This window comes from Nannobrachium achirus (genome assembly GCF_963921795.1).
Source record: "Nannobrachium achirus genome assembly, chromosome: 8".
Classification (NCBI taxonomy): domain Eukaryota; kingdom Metazoa; phylum Chordata; class Actinopteri; order Myctophiformes; family Myctophidae; genus Nannobrachium; species Nannobrachium achirus.
In genome coordinates, this window is record NC_137817.1 from 21,299,870 (window position 1) to 21,318,141 (window position 18,272).

General features: G+C 42.2%; 1 protein-coding gene across 3 annotated transcripts in view; it reads right to left on the reverse strand.

Moving 5' to 3' along the window:
• Positions 1-4,854: 4,854 nt before the first annotated feature.
• hip1 (huntingtin interacting protein 1) overlaps positions 4,855-18,272 on the reverse strand; it is a 59,429-nt gene continuing 46,011 nt past the window's right edge. For 2 of the 3 annotated variants that reach the window (XM_080732376.1, XM_080732378.1), the window contains exons 18-31: positions 18,001-18,195; positions 17,403-17,550; positions 16,669-16,755; positions 16,349-16,465; positions 15,427-15,563; positions 14,430-14,540; positions 14,015-14,073; positions 12,659-12,752; positions 12,213-12,313; positions 11,410-11,515; positions 10,450-10,573; positions 9,254-9,315; positions 8,610-8,727; positions 4,855-8,414 (exon numbers count right to left, since the gene is read on the reverse strand). In XM_080732376.1, coding sequence (XP_080588502.1) covers positions 8,404-8,414; positions 8,610-8,727; positions 9,254-9,315; positions 10,450-10,573; positions 11,410-11,515; positions 12,213-12,313; positions 12,659-12,752; positions 14,015-14,073; positions 14,430-14,540; positions 15,427-15,563; positions 16,349-16,465; positions 16,669-16,755; positions 17,403-17,550; positions 18,001-18,195 — 1,470 coding nt within the window. In that variant the 3' untranslated portion in view covers positions 4,855-8,403. The remainder of the gene's footprint in view (positions 8,415-8,609; positions 8,728-9,253; positions 9,316-10,449; positions 10,574-11,409; positions 11,516-12,212; positions 12,314-12,658; positions 12,753-14,014; positions 14,074-14,429; positions 14,541-15,426; positions 15,564-16,348; positions 16,466-16,668; positions 16,756-17,402; positions 17,551-18,000; positions 18,196-18,272) is intronic. The other variant, XM_080732377.1, reaches the window with a different exon arrangement.

An 18,272-nucleotide genomic window follows, 5' to 3' on the forward strand; every position in this document is an offset into this window, starting at 1 on the left:
TGAAGAACAATAGCATGAAATTCTTGCTAATAAAATCAGCATCTGCAACATGCAGTCTCATAACTCTGGATTTTATTGAACACACTTTTAGCCTAATATACAGTGGTTCTCAAAGTTCCAGGGCCCTCAGGCTTCCTTGAGGGGGTTCCAAATGGACCCTCACAGGTCTGTAACTCATGATTTGGTTCCATTTGTTCGCTCTCAGAGTTATGGGGGTCCTGGACATTAAAAGGTCGAAGTCAAATAGAACCAATGGCCTAACACTTGTTGAAACACCTGCCAGAATCTTTTGGGTCCCAATATTTTGGGTCCAGAACCAACATTTTGTGAAGCTTTTGTCCTTGGTTTATTGTCTGACGGTGTTGTTTTTGACCCGAGAGCTCGTCTGTGTCCTTGGCAGAGGCCTCGGTTAACCCAGATACAACAGGGGGGGCAGAGGCCTTAGTTAACCCAGATACAACAGGGGGGGCGAGTAAGGACTTGCATCTCGACATGTCAGTGGCTCTTCTGTTCTCTGTTGCCCTTGGCTTGAGGACACACATACACGACATGTGTGGGCACTTATCTTGTGTGCGTGTATGTGTACAGTACACACACACGCACACGCACACACACACACACACACACACACACACACACACACACACACACACACACACACACACACACACACACACACACACACACACACACACACACAGGAATGCTTATCATATAGGAAATTAATACCCCAACCATTGCAGCAATTTAGAACTCCCATGCTTGATGTATTGCCTTAATCTATTTCTCCAGCTGGAATACAAAACCCATTTTGTCCCACCCCACCGCCTTGACGTTTGTTGACTCATAGTACAAAACCAAAAACAACAACAACAAACAATCTAGCTGTGAGAGCCGTGCAAGTTTCTGTTGCTGAGTCAGTAAACAAAAATGTGTCCCCTATGGCCTCTTCAATGTTCTATTAAAAAAGCATCAGCAATAAAGTCCCTGTGGTTGATAAATATTAAGATGTTGGGTCACCAGCTTACAATGGGACAGTGTTTCAAGCTAAAAGCTCCCTTTGTGAACGGGAGCTGTTCAACTGTTTTGTTTTGATTTGTTTTTTTGGTGGGGTGGGGGGGCATTGCCCATGAGGAAAGCAAAGTGGCAGTGCTAGTTGTTTTGTTTACTTAGGAAGAGTCACTGGCAGGCCTCTGCAGAGGCCTTCTTCTCATCTATGACCTCATGTCTGTATCAGACACTCAAAGATGACCCAGGCCATCCTGGGTGGAGCGCAATGTGCAAGTCAAGCACAAAGCAATACAGTCAGAGGGTTCCAGTGAGAGCGGCCTGAGTGAGGAGGATGCTTTGTTGTTGGTCATACAGTATGGCCCATACCTAAATGCCTTGAAACAATAAATGCATTCTTCACAATGAAAGGTCCTTTTTTTGCAGTGGAAATCCATCCGTATTAGATTTGTATGCCCAATTATAATTCTCACATTTCTCAAGATGAGGTTATTCAGTATCAATAATTAATAAGGACTGTAAAGTGTAAATGATTTACGCTTTAACATTTTTAGCATCAAGGTTAAAACTTCAGGGTTTGTGTAATGGAAATACAATTTATATTCCTTTTAGGCTATTGATTTAGAATTCATCTTACTTCAGTTATACTAGTAACACAAGACGCCTCAGGGAAACAAGCAACCTAAGGGGGAGGTCACGCCATGTCTTGGCCATCTGGCCAGTGATGTATATCAGACCAGTTACCCATATATGGAGACCCCTGGAACCCATATGGAGATCCATGTACTGTATATGCTGTGAGAGCCCAAACATGCTTACTCAGTTATTCGTGAAAGTCTTATGATGTCTATGACATCTGACATCATACATACAATCCTTTTTATGTCCATACATGGAGAGCCCTGTCTGTAGAACACACAGATATGGGCTGTCTTGGCCATATATGGGCATAAAAGGGATTCTGTTAGTGTCGTTCCCCTGACATCACAGTGATGTCAGAGCGGCAAACCCATAGACGTAAAAAAGTGTACACGTCCAGACAGACAGACGGACGGACGGACGGACGGACGGACAGAGATGCCGTTTCACATACTAAACTAGATTGTGACCTTTGGTCGCAATTAATATATATAATAAATATCACTGTATGATGATGTGCCTGAATGTAATGTCCTGGCAAGGAAAGTAAATGAATATGATAATATGACTTATGAGTTTAGTACACCCTCAGTGTATTGTGTTAAGCAACAGGCTCATTCAGCAAGGTCAAGTACAGTAGCTAAACCAGCTATTCCTCTGTAGGCAAGCTTCAGACCCAGACAGCAAGACGACAAGTTATAAAGTTTTATGAACGCAAGGAGAATGTTTCTCGTATCAGGCGTCAGTATTCTGGCTAGGGCAGTGACTATGGCCTCGGCTTATAGCAGTGGGCCTTTGAAAAGTAGTCACACAGCGGTATTGCAGCAGTTCAGGCCGTACTCTAAACATACATAGGGAGTGGAACATAGAGACATACACACTCGGTCAAACATTGGAGCGGTTTGGCACCACTCAAAAATGTGTATGTATCCTTGCAGAATCTGTATTTAAGCTGCACCAACATCCAGATCGGTGTCAGACTCCTGTTGCCTTGCGAGACAACCGGACCCTGTCCACCTTTCCTTCTTCCATCTACTTTTCCCTTTCTTTGTATTGAATACATCTTCTAAAATGTATATTAGTATCATCTCTTCATTCTCTCGCAGGGGAAATGTTCAATTCCCACAACAGTTTGTAGGATGACTTTGGGGAATGAAAACTGATGTTGGAAATGTGATCTGAATATGGTCTACAAACAAGTATTCATTTCACAGTGATGTAGACCATGTGTTCTCCTATAAATTCTATCAACAGATTGTACACTTTTTCAAATGGCCAATAATGTGGGAAAGTATGATATTCACAGTTCACTCTTTTTTGGTAGTAGAGACATTTTAGGGGGCCCAAATGCTGCATACGCCCTGTTTTTGTAACTGTTTGTTAGTCTGGTATGAATGGGGTCATGGTTCTACCACACACTGTTCACTTTTGACCATGGGTATTCAAGAAACATGGGTAATCTCATGTCTACCACATAACTATGCCAGTCTGCTTTAAAGTTTGTAGTAGTACTCATGGGAAAAATCTCTTCTGGAACCACTGCCAAGTTCTGTGTGTGTAGGCAATTCCAATGTCAAAAGGCCTTGCTTACAGTATCATGAGTGGGTACATTTCTAGCATGTGTGCATGCCCCCGACAGGAAATGAACCACTAACCTAAAAGCCTGACTATTTATCCACACACCGGCTGGTGTCGCACACACCGAAAGCTGCAGATCTACAAGATCACAACATGTTGCATTGTGACGGATTGGGATCTTGTAGATCAGCCATTCTTTGGTGCACTAGATGGCTGCATGCCTATGTCTGGGGCAGGGTCCGATAAGGAGACGGGGTGGGAGATAAACAGATGAAGAGGTTGCTGTACTATAAGTTAGCTGCCAGCTCCAAACTGCAGAGACTAAAAATAGCTCAGCCTTTCTTTGTCTCTTTCTCTTAGCCCCCCCTCCCCTCTCTTTCTCTCCTCTTTGCCATGGAACCACCCACCCTATCCCTGTGACACACAACAGCAGCACTAAACAAAACACAGCACAGTGAGTGGCGTGTTTATGACAATGTATACATTAACATTAGCCTTATGGCAGTTTGTTATTAGCAGTAGGTAATAGGGAACAAGTAGTGAATGATAGGAAAACTAGAAGCATTGATCTTCCGAGCACAGGTATCCGCCAGGTCAGGTAGGTTATTGTGGGCCTCCTGGTGGCACTATAATAGGCCAATGTGAAAAGGTTGCCATGTGTTCTTGGGCCTTACACGGCATGCAGTAAAGTATATCCTAATTGGCTAACATTGGATTCCAAAGTTTGCAGGATTGCTCCTTTTTGAACAAAATGCCTCAAATCACGAAGGCAGCCTGCGATGTGCATGACATTTTGCACGCACAGTCCCACTAGGTCAAGGAACAAATGCCACCATTTTCAGATTGGCCTGTTATAGCGCCACCAGCAGGCCAACTTTTGCAAAACACATTGTTGGAACAAGATTTTCCTTCTCTCTCATTCATATACGTACGTACATCCCACCTTCTCATTATGATTCCCTTGCACTGTTCAGCAAGAATATACAAAAAAATAATACTCTCATAGTAACAGCAGTCGATCCTGGTCTATACAATTGTTTTAGATTTCATAATCATTATGGGTAAACACATAATAGTACAGGCCTGAGTAGAGAAGGCAGAACACAAACACAACACGATGTGCAATAGGTCTATCCATGAAAAAATGACTGGATACCCAAAGCTTTTACTGGGAAACGATATATACACAAAAATCAATTGAATGCATTAGGATTTTATATGTACCCTGACGTAACTATTAAATTATTTCACATGTCAAGACAGGCTTATTGATCTAATCTAAAAGGATTCACCCCACGCCTAACACAAATATACATATTACCTTGCTCTCCCTTTCTCTCTCTCTACACACACGTGCGGTTATTGGGAGCAGGTTTGTGTGTGTGTGTGTGTGTGTGCGCACGACACCCTTGGGTGTCTGAAATAAGTCTGTCCTCCCCATAATGATCTATTTCCCTTCAAAATTCTCCTCCACTTGCCGAAAATAACTTACGAATTATTTTCAGCAAGCGACACCATTGTATGACGGATCACAATGACCACCAGTAATTACAGTCAGGCACAGGTCTGTATTAATGAGTTGAAATATTTATTTTTAAAAACTGAAAAAATAAAACAAACCCACCAACATAGATTTAGTATATCATACAAAGATGTATTTCAATGTTATTTGAGTATTCATTTCTCTTTTACTACAGTGTGAGGCAGTTGAAAGGCTGGCTGAGCTGGTAGGACTACAGTCACAAACCCGACAGAGAAACAGAGTGATGCCTGATGTATGTTTAGTGCGTGCTGCTGTCCCACACCAAACATAGCAGTGCTGCCACACATTGTGAACTTGCAACTCGGCTATGTTCAGTGTGCGACACCCACATGCAACTGGGTACGAGTCAGGCTTAAGTGAGTGAGAGAGATAGACAGATGGAGAGATAGATAGAATGAAAGAGAGAGAGATCTTAACAAGAAATGATTTGGGCAAAAATATAATTTGAATAGGACTTTCAAATATTTGAACCAGCACTTGATAAATCTTGCCAGGAACTTAAAATACTCTCAAAGGTAAACACGTCACTGATCTGATTCATCAAGCACAAAAGGTTTTGTTTTTCCTCTATCTTTTAGTATAAGAAATATTCTGTGAATTCAGGTATTGTTTTGCCCTATTCTTATCAAATGGACAGAGCAAGACTAAAATTATAAGCACATACCAGACTTCGATCAACAATATTTGCAAATTCATTATTTGCATTTGTTGTCTACTTGGAGATGGATTGAGTTTACCACATAGTTCAACACAATAGCTACCGAAAATGTTCAACAACCCTAGGAAAGTATTTGAAAGTCAATTCAGTCTACTGTCCTATGATTGACATTTTACTTGGCAGTATAATTGTACAGTAATACCCTCCCATCTCACACTCAGAGCCAGTTAAAACCAACACAGACAACATGATTTGCAAACACAATCGCACAGAGATCTGTTAAATACCCAGTGTCGCAACTTTTTAGAAATACACAGCTGAAGCGGTGCATAAAAACTAGATAAGTGTTAAGACACAGAGGAAGACAAAATGCAAGAGTATTATACTCGTTATAATTATTATTACACAGGAAGAAGGTACTGTGATGGGTTTTAGATTACTGCCTACTCATCTCATGGTTTTCTCAACTTGTTGAGCATGTTCAGTCTTTTCACAAAAGCCAAAGTCAAAAGCACTCATACAGTAGCTTACCCTTTGTAGTAGGAACACCACTGTGAAACACAGCCCTCTGGAGGCCAAAGTCATTTACACAGCTCAAGTACTGCCTTGTGAATAGTAGTAATGAAGGTCTTTTGTTCCTTTTGCATCACCAGTTGTATTTAATTGAATGCAAACTGGGAAGGATACATACTACTGACAACCTAAAATAGTTTTAGGTTAAGTGAAAGCAAAGGGTAATAATATCAAATAAAGGTGTTGTGCCTTACAAAAACACAGCTACTTGGCCTTTGGGAAAGCTACGGAAAACAACAGCGTTCGTGGGTATATTTTGGTCTCCAATTCTGAATCATGGTCCAAGAAATGTAGTGCATATTTCACAGTGAATCAAGGGTCTATTGTTGTATGATCAATATTAACACTTCTTCTAGCGGTAACCGAAAGAGTGGCCAACTAAACATTGTGGGCACCTCAATGTTAAATCGGCTATGTTGGCTTTGTCATTCATTGCGTCTTGAGCCTCGTCCTCAAATTTCATGAAGCCGTAAATATAGTCTTGCCTTGGACTAACTGTAAATTTGATCTAAGGTACCGCATTTCTAACGGTAATTTTTATCTAAGGTACTGCATTTCTCAAATTCCTCTGCGAGATTTCCCACCGTGGATGTTGGTGGGTTTGTATATTTATCATTGTCAACGTAAATTCATGCAGAATGATTTCAGCACCACTCTGGAAACTTCTTCTAGCTTCCAGCAGGTTAAAGAAATAGCCAACTTAAACACTGAGGTGCCCACAATGTTTAGGTGTCCAGTGTCCTGTATCTTTTCTAACTAGCCATCATTAGGACAATGGCATTAGGAGTTCAGAATGCGAGAGAATCCACCTCCAAAGCCAAAGTCTTGTAGGTGATGTCTTGTTGGCGTTGGTGTGCTAGCATATCGTTCTGGAATGAAGACACCCTTGACCACTGAATCAGACTCAGCAAAGCCACATCACTTAAAAAGTTTCACAATGGAGGCATCAGGAATTTTTAAAGAGAGTGTTACTGTATATAGTTCATAAATCACATATGACAGTTGACAAGTTTTGTTGCCAAGCAACAAATGCTACAGTTTTTTACAGGCTTTTGCAATCAACTCCCTAAAGCTACCGGTAAACAAACCCTTTTTAGTGTCTATGAACAATGCTACTCTCTGCTAAAGGGTCAGGAAGTGATTCAGGTCATCCACCATGCACTGCCTCAGTCTTGGATTCACAGGAATTAGTCTGCTCTTGGCCAACAACTTTCTGAAACGACTGTGGAATTCTTGGGCGCCTGGTTCTTTAACACTGCCCATTATTTTAACAAAAACGTATGAGCATCTGATACAAACAGACGGCTCACATAACAGTCATGGTCGTTAACAACTTTAACCCTGGTGTCCCTATTTTGGGCAAGACATTATAGGCAAATGTTCAAAATGTCCAATAGATGTTTTAAAAACAGCAGTTCTACAAGCTGTCGCATTGAACTAGCTTGTTGCAATGTCAGCTTGAAGATCGGATAATTTCAAATTTCATATGAACATTAGAAAAAAGTGAAAATGTTCAAACATTTTTCTTTTTTCAAATAGGGCTTAAGTGGTTAAATAGAGAGGAGGTGAAAGGCAGAGAGTCCAGTAACCCAGCTAGTGTTTACGCTCTGATGGGAAACGGATTAAGGAGGTAAGAACTCACAAGTGAGGAAAAAAGAAGAAGCAAACTGAGCCAACTGGGGTTGTAAGGGCGACGAGGGGATTGGGTGGGGAGCAGCGTCAGGTCGGGCTCACTATGGCACAGTGCACGACTTCACAACCCTACGGCGTGGGCCAAAACACATTTGTCAGTGCGAGAGCATGCATGCCATCTATGTTTCACAGAGACACGTCTGGAAGGGCAGAGGGGTGGATCGGCGGGGGGGAGGGGTCATAATGGCAAACAGTCTCTGATTCCCCTTCCATTACTGAAGGGTTTGGCCCTTGTGCAATGCATCCTGTGATGCCTCGTGTAGAACTTGTGCTCGCGGTATCTCCTCCTTGACACTCCTTTGATGGTGCTTCATTTAAAGTAAAAACGTGGGGAACTGGGCAAAAGAAAGTTAAAATAAATATCTGACATCAGCGTGTCGGCTGCTATTACCAACAGTCCTTGGGGGTTGGAAAGCAATGGAAGAGGCAGATAAGTCCGGTCATCCATCGATCCCTCCACCCCTCCCGTTTGCAGAATCCTCGGTGCTGTCCTCGGGGGAATGTTCTGTACACTGGAGGAGTTTTTTCTCAACGGGTTTAGAAAAAGAAGCACCGTTTTATTTGGCTTGGATTTACAAACAAACAAACGAAAGAAAAGAAAAAGGAAGAAAAAGACTGAAGAGTGTGTATAAACGTGTATAAACGGGGAGAGGCAGACAGATGTCGGTCTTCATGTTGAGAGCAGGAAGGCATGGGGAGGTGGTGATTGGTCTCAGCCTGTACCTGTGGAGATAAGAGACATCAGCGACAGAGATAGTTTAAGCTCATAATACACAGATGCAGGTTGGTTGTAATTTGTCATGCCATGTGGAATTACATGTGAACTATAACATAATACTTACAACATAATAATATATATTTTTATTTTCAGAGCCATTCAAATGTTTACTTCAATGACTACATTATCTTCTGCCTCACCTTCCTCCTCCTCGCCCCAACCCTCTGCCACCCCAGCCAGCTCGTAATGCTTCTTCCTCAGCTCGCCCAAACGTTCCCGCTCCTTCTGCAGACGGGTCTCCAGCTCTAGAACCATAACCTGAAGACGGACAGAAGAATGGTCTGCATCATTCGGTAAGACTTTTTATGAACACATAGGCTGCCAGGAAATCCTTAAGACGTCTGGGAACGTCTTACCTGGTTACCATTAAGCATCACTGACAGGTTTAAATGGTGTATTGCTACATTTGTTATTTAATCTAATGGGTGAAATAGAACATTATGCAAACAAAATAATGACTATATCCAAATAGGCTACTAACAAGCAATTCATGACCAGTGCAGACGATTTTGCCATCTCAGCTGACAGCGTAGGTTTGGGTAGCTGCTGTTTTTTGACAGTGATGGTGTGTTTATGGACAGATGTCAGATCTCAGGTTGCGAGAATAGCACAAAAGAAGGTTGCTTTCCAAAAACGAAAAACTACCATCTGGCCAACCAGAAAGCAAACTCCATTTGCCCGAATATATTTGTATTGCCCTGGATGATTGGGCAACCATTAATGTAAATGGTTGGCCACGGTCATAAATGATAAATGAGCTCATCTGGGTTATTCTGATTCTTACCTGCGAGTCCATCTCTTGTCGTTTGATCTGTGTGAGAGTCATACTGGAGAAGTCCATTGTGTCTAAAAAAAACACAAAGATAAAGATAAAAATAATAGTGAAGTAACTCATTTCCACAGTAATCATATTATTACCAGTAAGACTCCCTAATCGGGAGATAAGCGACCGTAGGTGGCTTATCTCCACAAATAGGGCTAAAATTTGTTTTTCCAAAATCTTCCTGATCCATGTTGATGACATGAGTGTAGACATGCTGTGTAGTGATATTCGTGATTTTAGGGCAAAAACTGTAGGAGCAGTGTCCAAAAATGTGTTTTAAAAATCGGCCTGAAGGTGGCGCTAGAATAGGGCCATGTGAGAAATGAGGGGTGGGGTCTCCGCGTTGCCTTGGCGGACGAATAGGTACCGGCCCCGGCTCTCCCGGACACTCCTAGCCCGAGTTACGGCATTTTATGTGCGCTGCAGTGGCAGGGGGTCCTCCACTGGGGGCGACACCACTTTTGCATCCGTTCTGGAGCACCAGGAGTCGGTGGTCCCCGGGAATTCCCCGTGAGCAGCCCCGTTGGGGTGGTCATTTGGTCATTTTTGCACATTTGGTCATTTTTTACATCTGGGGGTCCCCCAGGGGGGGGTCCTTGGAGGTTGTAGTTTGGCAGGCAAGGAGTGTGTGTGTAAGATCTGGCATGGATCGGGTCAACGGGTGCGGAGATATAAGCAGGGAAAAAGTGTGACGTGTGACGTGTGAGCACATTTGGTCATTTTTTACATCTGGGGGTCCCCCAGGGACCTGGGGGTCCCTGGGGCTCCGGGGGTCCTTGGAGGTTGTAGTTTGGCAGTCAAGGAGTGTGTGTGCAAAATTTGGCATGGATGGGGGCAACGGTTGTGGAGATATGAGCAGGGCAAAAGTGTGACTGACTGACTCACTCACAGACAGCCCGGGGAGGTTTTGGTAGTCTACTGTAACTAAGGAAAAGCAGACAAACCAAAATCGAAATAAATGTATGTTCTGATTGAGAGGCTATCTGTACGGAACTTTTAACAATAAAGTGATCAAACAGAAATAGACTCTTCATTAACCAATCAAACAGCTCAATTGACCAGCTAGCCAGCGAGCAGACAAGTCAGGCATTTCATTCATTCAATCACTCAATCCAACAACACTATAATATACATTCAGTTCAATGGATCCAACTCACCTTTCTCCTCAATCTGGGACTTGGCAGACTTGGTGCAGGCTACAACACCAGCAGTGGCTTGGGTCACCCCTTTGGAAGCCTGCCGTAGGCGGTGCAGGTTGGCACTGTCTTTGTCCGCCTTTACCTGGGCAGTGCAGAGGACGAGATTGACAGGATGAGTCGAGCAAAGGAGCAAAGGAGAAGGCAGGACAGAATTATGGAGGAGAGAGGACGAGGAGTTTGGTCTTAATCTTGTTTCCTTCTCTTATTCCAAAGGAGTAATCATCTATTATTTTCTTTAAAAAAAAAAAGGAAGACGCATGCAAATGGTTGTGAATAGAATGAGCATTTTTTTTTGGGGGGGGGGGGGGGGGGGGTCGCATTGGTATTTTCAATGCCACAGTCCAAATGACAAAGTAAAAAAAAAAAAAATCATCCTGAACTGACTGTCATACAATCCTAGATATTGTGAATGTGAATGTTTATATATCTCATTTGAGAACTACCACTTGTAAAACACTCCAACTTAAAGAAGGTGAAGACTAGCCAAAAATTACTTGAAAATACTATTTAAGATATGTTTTTTGGGGGGGACAGTGATAGGACAGTAGACTGTCAGGAAATGGGGAGAGAGCTGGGTGGGGAGTGACACGCAGCAAAGGCAGTCAGGATCGTGAATCGAACCAGCGACACGCTTTCATGCTACACTGAGCCTATGTGGTATGTGCGTGGACCGGTAGGCCAGCGGGCGCCCCTGAAAATACTATTTGACTCAGGTCACTCACTGTGACAAATAGGGATGCCAGGTTCAAAGTGGTAAACCACTTTCAACCTGGCCCTTGACCAAATTCCTAGGGGCTCTATACTAGGCCCTCCTCCTTTTTGCTCTAAACTAAATATATTTGCATATCCACAAGCTCACGATGCGCCACGACTGTAGATCATCTATTTTCGCACACTGTTAGCCACAGAATGGCTTACCTTGGATGCAGCCACTAGTTGTGCTGTACTGGCAGCAATTTCATGCGAACACACCATGAGCTCCTCAAACTTCCCTTTGCCTTGCACCACCAGATCTGCAGCGTCCCTGTTGGGTCACAACACAGCAGAGACTGACCAACCCATGTACTTAAAAAAAACACATAGGGTTACCTTTATTTCTTTAACATGTTTTAGGCCTAGAATTATTTAATGATTTAACTATTGAAAAATAGCAGATATACAAGCTCACAGCACGGCACCGAGTGCCGTGCTGCGAGCTTGTAGATCTGCTATTTTTGAAAAGTCATGAAAATGTGTGCAAATCTTTGAATATATGTATTATTAAAGTGAACATTTGTAACTAAAATGTTGCTTCTGAGGAGTCCCTGGAACTAGATATTTTGAGATGGGGGTCCGTGGCCAAAAGCATATCATTTTGGGGGTCCTTGGCATGACAAAGTTTGAGCACCATTGCCATAGAAACATGCGTTTTTCAAAAACCTTTAGAAGGATTTAGAAGACATTTATAGAATTGGGTCAAAATATTCAAAGACTTGCTCAAAAATAGCAGATCTACAAGCTCGCAGCACGCGCTGTGATCTGCTATTTTTTAATAGTTAAAGCATAAAATAATGCGTACTAATGCGCACCTGGTCTAAATGGGTTAATTTATTTCAAATTATATTTTTTTAAACAAAGAGCTGCTTCCAATCCTTTCATACAACAAATGCAGCTCTATGCAAAATACAAACTTTACACAGTCATAATGTAAGACAAAGTAGAGAGGAGAAGAAGAAGCTTACACCATGACTGTGGCACCCCATCCCACTGCTTTAGAAGCAGAGATCAGGCCCTCGGTCCAACGAGAGTTCTTGGCATAGAATTCCTTCATGGAAGCTGCTCCCTGAAGGACAAGAGAGATACTATTTTATTATCTTCTCAATGCAACGGGTAATGGGCAATATGATGATGCAATGTGGATTGAAAAGTCTGTCTTCAGCAATGGTGGTAATGGGTAAATCTCAGATCTTTGACAGAACTGCCATGCAAAATAGTCCAAATGTGTTGGAAACATCACTTTTGTTTGTCTGAAACTCTGGGTAAAATAGCAGGAAAAGCCTTTGATCAAGGATATATATAAACATGTATCAATATTATTTTTCAATGGTGGATATTTTAACAATTCTATACCAGTCTGTATGGATATCAGAGAAGCACATCAAATTGTATAATGCATTATGGTACTCACCCTGCCACTCTCAACAATGTCCCTTTGCAGATGTTTGGAAGACAACACCAACTCCTTGATAGCCTGCATCAGATCTGTACACGAGGCCAGGATCCTGCAAGGGATGACAAAATACATTATTTTCCTTTATTGCAAGGTCTGGGCACAGTATATAGTTACTCTGTTGTGTCCCTTAATTACCGGTACATTCAGCTAAAACCTTGAGATGTTTTACTGTTGACAGTATTATCTGTCCGCTCAGTAAGGGAAAGGGTACAGTCAAAATAAGCATGACGCACATCTACTCAAAGTCAGAAAAATATGGTATTTCCAATTAGGAAAAAAATACAAAAAGATCCCCTACTTTTACAGATTCAGGCATGTCAGCTTGTTAACGTGTTTAGTCCAAAGTAATTATTTGCATATTTACTCAGCTTATTCACACAGTAGTGAGTAAGGAAAATAAATGTCTTTATTTCTTTCCTAAATTAATCCACTTCCAAGTACAAGGAAAGAAGAGCTTTTAGCATACTATGACATACATCGTAAAACAGGTGGATGCTTTCTACAATGACAAGTACTTAATTAATCCGCCTCTTATTTCCTTTATTCTGCTGATATATAATGTATTTAAAAGCCAATTTCTGGGTTCAGAGTATAGCAGTGAATAGAAAACTGATTTTATTGTCAATGTAGAAAATCGAAGTCTACAGAGATTATTTTTTCAATGGTAGTGAAGAGTCCAGGTAATCAGCCCCCAATATCGATTCAGTTTACATCTCTTGATGACATTACCTCTATTATATGAGATCTTTGAGAAACTGTACATGTTAACTCATTCGTAGTTTACGGCCGTAAAGCCCGTTAATTTCTCTATGTCTTTCACTGCCGGCTTCTCCAAGTCCTACCTGTTAACGTGGGCACTCGTCCAGTTCCCATCGTGCGTGATCGGACACTGCTCGTGTGTTCGCGTATTCCATCAGCTTCTCAAATCCGTTGAAACTTTTTCAATTGATCAATAACTTCTCCATCTGTAAGCCGCGGAGCTCAGACAGTAAGCTGGGCCAAAATAGAGGACGGACTTCCGCTTCCGGTTCAGGGACTCCAATGTTAAAGTGGTCCGCTCAATAATGTGTCCGTGTAGAAACCGGTCACGGAGCATTAGTTCCGGCCTATTTTAGTTGCGCTTCGATAAAAAAATGTTTTTTAATTAATTTTTATTACATTTACGGGTTCTACGGGCATGGCAGAGAAGGGGTACAAAGGGGTATTTTGATGGCAGAGTTTGTGTTAAAACATGATTTTGTTCTTTTTTCTTTTTTTTGCATTAAGGACAATGTGGGACAGATAGTTCCAGATGCTCCGTTTGTGACTCACCTTTCATTGACCTCCATCTTAATCCCTGTATCAACCGCGCGTGAATTGTTGAGCATTTCCTGTTGGGGTACATAGAACCCAGATAAGAAACCACAACACACTTTGAAGTTGGAAATGCTGTGAAGCAATAGACAGTACACACACCAAATGCTTACACAATCTCTCTCACGCACACACACACACACACACACACACACACATGCACACACCAAAGTCTACAAAGGGTACCTGTACAGCAGTGGTTTTCAAACCTTTTCAAGAACCACTAACCACTTTCGTCACATGTACGTACATGAAGCAAGCGTACATGGATGCACACACACTGGTGCGTGCACGCACACGCACACACACACACACACACACACACACACACACACACACACACACACACACACACACACACACACACACACACCTCTATTCTGGCAGCGGCTGATTCAACAGCAGCGGAGGTGGCAGCCATCTCCTGTTCCACTAAATCTCCCAGCTCCCCTTGCTGCAGTTCCAACCCTCGAGGGCGCAGTTTCTAAAAGACAAGAAAGTGGTACACGGTGTGGAAGCATCAGTACATGCACACGATTCTGTTGCACTCCAACCATCCCTTTACTGTAAGGTTAAGAAGAGAAAGAGCCACAGATATTCACCTAAGCTTGTTTTACATTAAAAAAACTCCCAATTTTGCAGTCCCCCGTAATTGACAAAATCAAACATGTTTGATTTTTGATTTATATCAAAGACTGAAATTCACAACAGCCATCAAACCGGCTTGTTAAGTCTGAACTAGCCAAATCTGAAACTAGCTATAGTGTAGGTCAGAACTACTATTCCACATGTTTTGAGTGGTCTTGTGTAATATTGTAATATTTGGAGTTATGGAATTTAGATTTTCATGGGCTGAAATCCATTTTAATCTAAAAAAAAAATTATATATAAAAAATATTTTACTCCATGCACACATGCAAATATATGATTTCTTTAAATGGAATTATGGAAAATGTTGCATTTTTTAGAGACAAACCTGTATGTAATTTCTGTGCACTACCCTAAGCTCTCCAGCAGAGGACCCAATTACATTACTCTCACACTGGGATCCCTGGCTTTTAAAAATACACTCAAACTATTTTCTCATGAGGGAAGTCAGGCGGTGATAATAAGCCTGTGGCCCATTTTGATTTCTGACCCTTAGCTAAGGAAACCCAATGTTACAGAGCAAAGAAACCCAATGTTACAGAGCAAAGAAATGCAATGTTACAGAGCTAAGAAACCCAATGTTACAAACCAAAGAAACCCAATGTTACAGACCAAAGAAACCCAATGTTACAGACCAAAAGAAATGCAATGTTACAGAGCAAAGAAATGCAATGTTACAGAGCTAAGAAACACAATGTTACAAAGCAAAGAGAAACCCAGACCTCTGCAGTGGCAAGGATGGCTTCCAGAGCTGTCCTGAGCTTGGAGCTGTCTGTTGTAGCCAGAGTCTCTTGTTGTTTCATCAAACCTAGCAGAGACAGGGCCTCAGCTCCACATGCCTTCACACTGTCTGACAGGGCTGGCAGAGACACAAAAAAGACAGCAGGGATTAGGAGAATGTATGAATAGAATAGACATACTGAAAGTAAGCTACCTGTTAGTGTAAATTGTTTGATGAACACATTTCACATTTAGAGGCTTGTTTGGAAGTGCATACTGTATATACTTGTATATTCTATAGTTATATGGATAGACAGCAGGGGTCTTCAACCTTTTCAGGCCAAGGACCCCTTAGCTGAGAGAGAGATGAAGCAGGGACCCCCAGTCCCCCACTACATATCGTATAAAATTGTGTTGCAGATGTTCATCAAATTCTTATACAGCTTAGACTTGTTTGACAGCACAGTATCATCTTTGTAGGTTGGATTAAGGCGCATTTTCATACATTTAACCACTTGAACTGTCAATACCTACTAGTCTGCTCTTCAATAAAATAGCCGATCTTGTGAGCTTTTAGACCTGCTATTTTTTGTCTAATGTTCCACTAGAATAGGGACGCTAGGGTTCCAGGGATTTATGTAAAAACATGATCCTATCACACAAAGATTTGGTGGCCCCCCTGTAGTAACTCTGAGGACACCCTTGGGGTCCCGGACCCCCTGTTGAAGACCTCTGGGATAGAGCATAGCACCTACAACTCCACACCAAACAGGTTAATTTCTAACACTTACAGTAACACTGACTAGTGGAGAGCAAGAATGCAATCAGAGATCCAGTCAGGTTGTATTAACACGGACACAAACAAACAACCATGCATTGAGAAGAGAGATATAGAGCGACACAGGCCTTTATACGCTGCCTTACCATCGGCTTGCTCCACGGGCACCATGTGGGAGGTAGCGCTGCCCTGGACGATGGCATCCCCCACCAGGTGACCACACATAGTCACCGCTTGCACCAGCTCCGACACACCTGCAGAGACTTCAGTTTTAACATTTCACCTTTTTTGTAAAACACTTTCTAAAAAAGAAATCACACAAAGTGCTCTATACAATAGGTAAGGCTTGATTTGAGGAACCATTTTATCCATATTAAATTAAAACGGTTAACTGAACATCTCAGTGTCCTTTATTCCAACATCATTATATTATCAACAGTGTATGAGGCTGTAGGGGGTCTCTTACTTGTGGTGTCTGCTAGGAAGGCCTCTTTAGCAGACTGGAGTCTGTCCATACAGTTTAAGGAGGCCTGGCACCTGGATATGAGATAATCTACAGATAGACAGAAAAGAACGTGAGAGAAGAGCAATATTGCAGCATTAACCACTTAGACCCTATAATATTGTTGTATGTCAAATACAAGCTGACAACGCAATGCATTATATGGGCTATTTCAGTTTGGACAATATGTCGGATATAATTTGACCTTTTTGACAACATCGGTATTGCCAATTATGCAGCCAATGTGTCCCGATTTGAACCACTTTCAAACTAGCATTTTGGGCATGTCATAACACCTGCAGTATACACAATGCGTTGTGAGCTTGTAGATCTGATTGCCCATTTCTTAATTATATTTTTGACAAAATATTGGTCAAAATATCAGTAATCATTAACCGTCACAGACTCCAAATGATTCTTCATAATGACGAAACACTTGACAAAAGTACAGCTGGTTGCACACTGCTGCGTTTTGGAAATCCAAAATCCACAAAAAAAAAAACCTTTTCATGGCCAAGGAGAGATAGAGGAGAGAGAGAGAGAGCAAGGGGCCCAGTGGCGACAGTTGTGGAAATCGGAAAAATCAACCCTGGTCGAAAATAAAAATGGGTGGCAGTGTGCAAACGTGATTGACATAACGTGAGGTATTTTTTATTTATTTACGCCTCCCGAAATTGGCTTTAGTGTTGGTTTCTGACCTGCGGAGCTGGTGCAGCTGATGTGTGCGGGGTCGTCTATCTGAGCCAGGGAGTCCTGCACTATCCTCTGGGCCTCCTCCAGGGCTCCCTGTAGACTGGCCCAGCGAGCCGCGGCCAGCTGGCTCTCCAGCGCCTGCTCTCGACTCTCCTGTGGACGCAGGATTAGAAAAGACAACTTCATTCATTGAATGTTCAACTTATGTCCACATAGGTAAGTGGTAACAAGATTAACCACTTTAACCCTGCCATCCCAATTTTAAGGCTTAAACAAAAGTCATAGTTTTCCAAAAATATCTGATCTATAAACTCACGACACATTGCATAATTTAGAAAATATTTTGTGGTTAAGTGGTTAAAAATACAGACACAGACATGCATGCACACACAAGGTCAAAGACTGACAACTTATCAATAACAAAATGCTACATCACATTTGTACAGTATTAGTTACACCAAATCCTGTGACAGGATTTGGTGAAACTATTCCTGTGTCCTGGTGACTTGGTAATACTGTACAGCATTTTGAAGTGTGTGCTTGTAACTGGAATTAAGATGGTACTGCAAAAGATATAATATTTATACAAGCAATGAGACCCACCTTCTCATTGAGTTGGTTCTGGAGGGCTTCTGCCGTCTTCACCCCGCTCTCCCTCTCAGTGGCCAGTGAGCTCTGGACTCGCTCTAGCTCCTCCCCCAGCCCGGCCAGCTCTGTCTCTTTCTGAGACAAGGTTTCTTCCAGCTCCACTTTCTGGGACTCCAAGGTTGACAGCTGGACACTGAGCTCCTCACTTGACTGCATCAGGTGATGGAAAGGTGGACAAATGATTAATTCATTACAAATATGATACAAATGTAACTTTCACAACATGG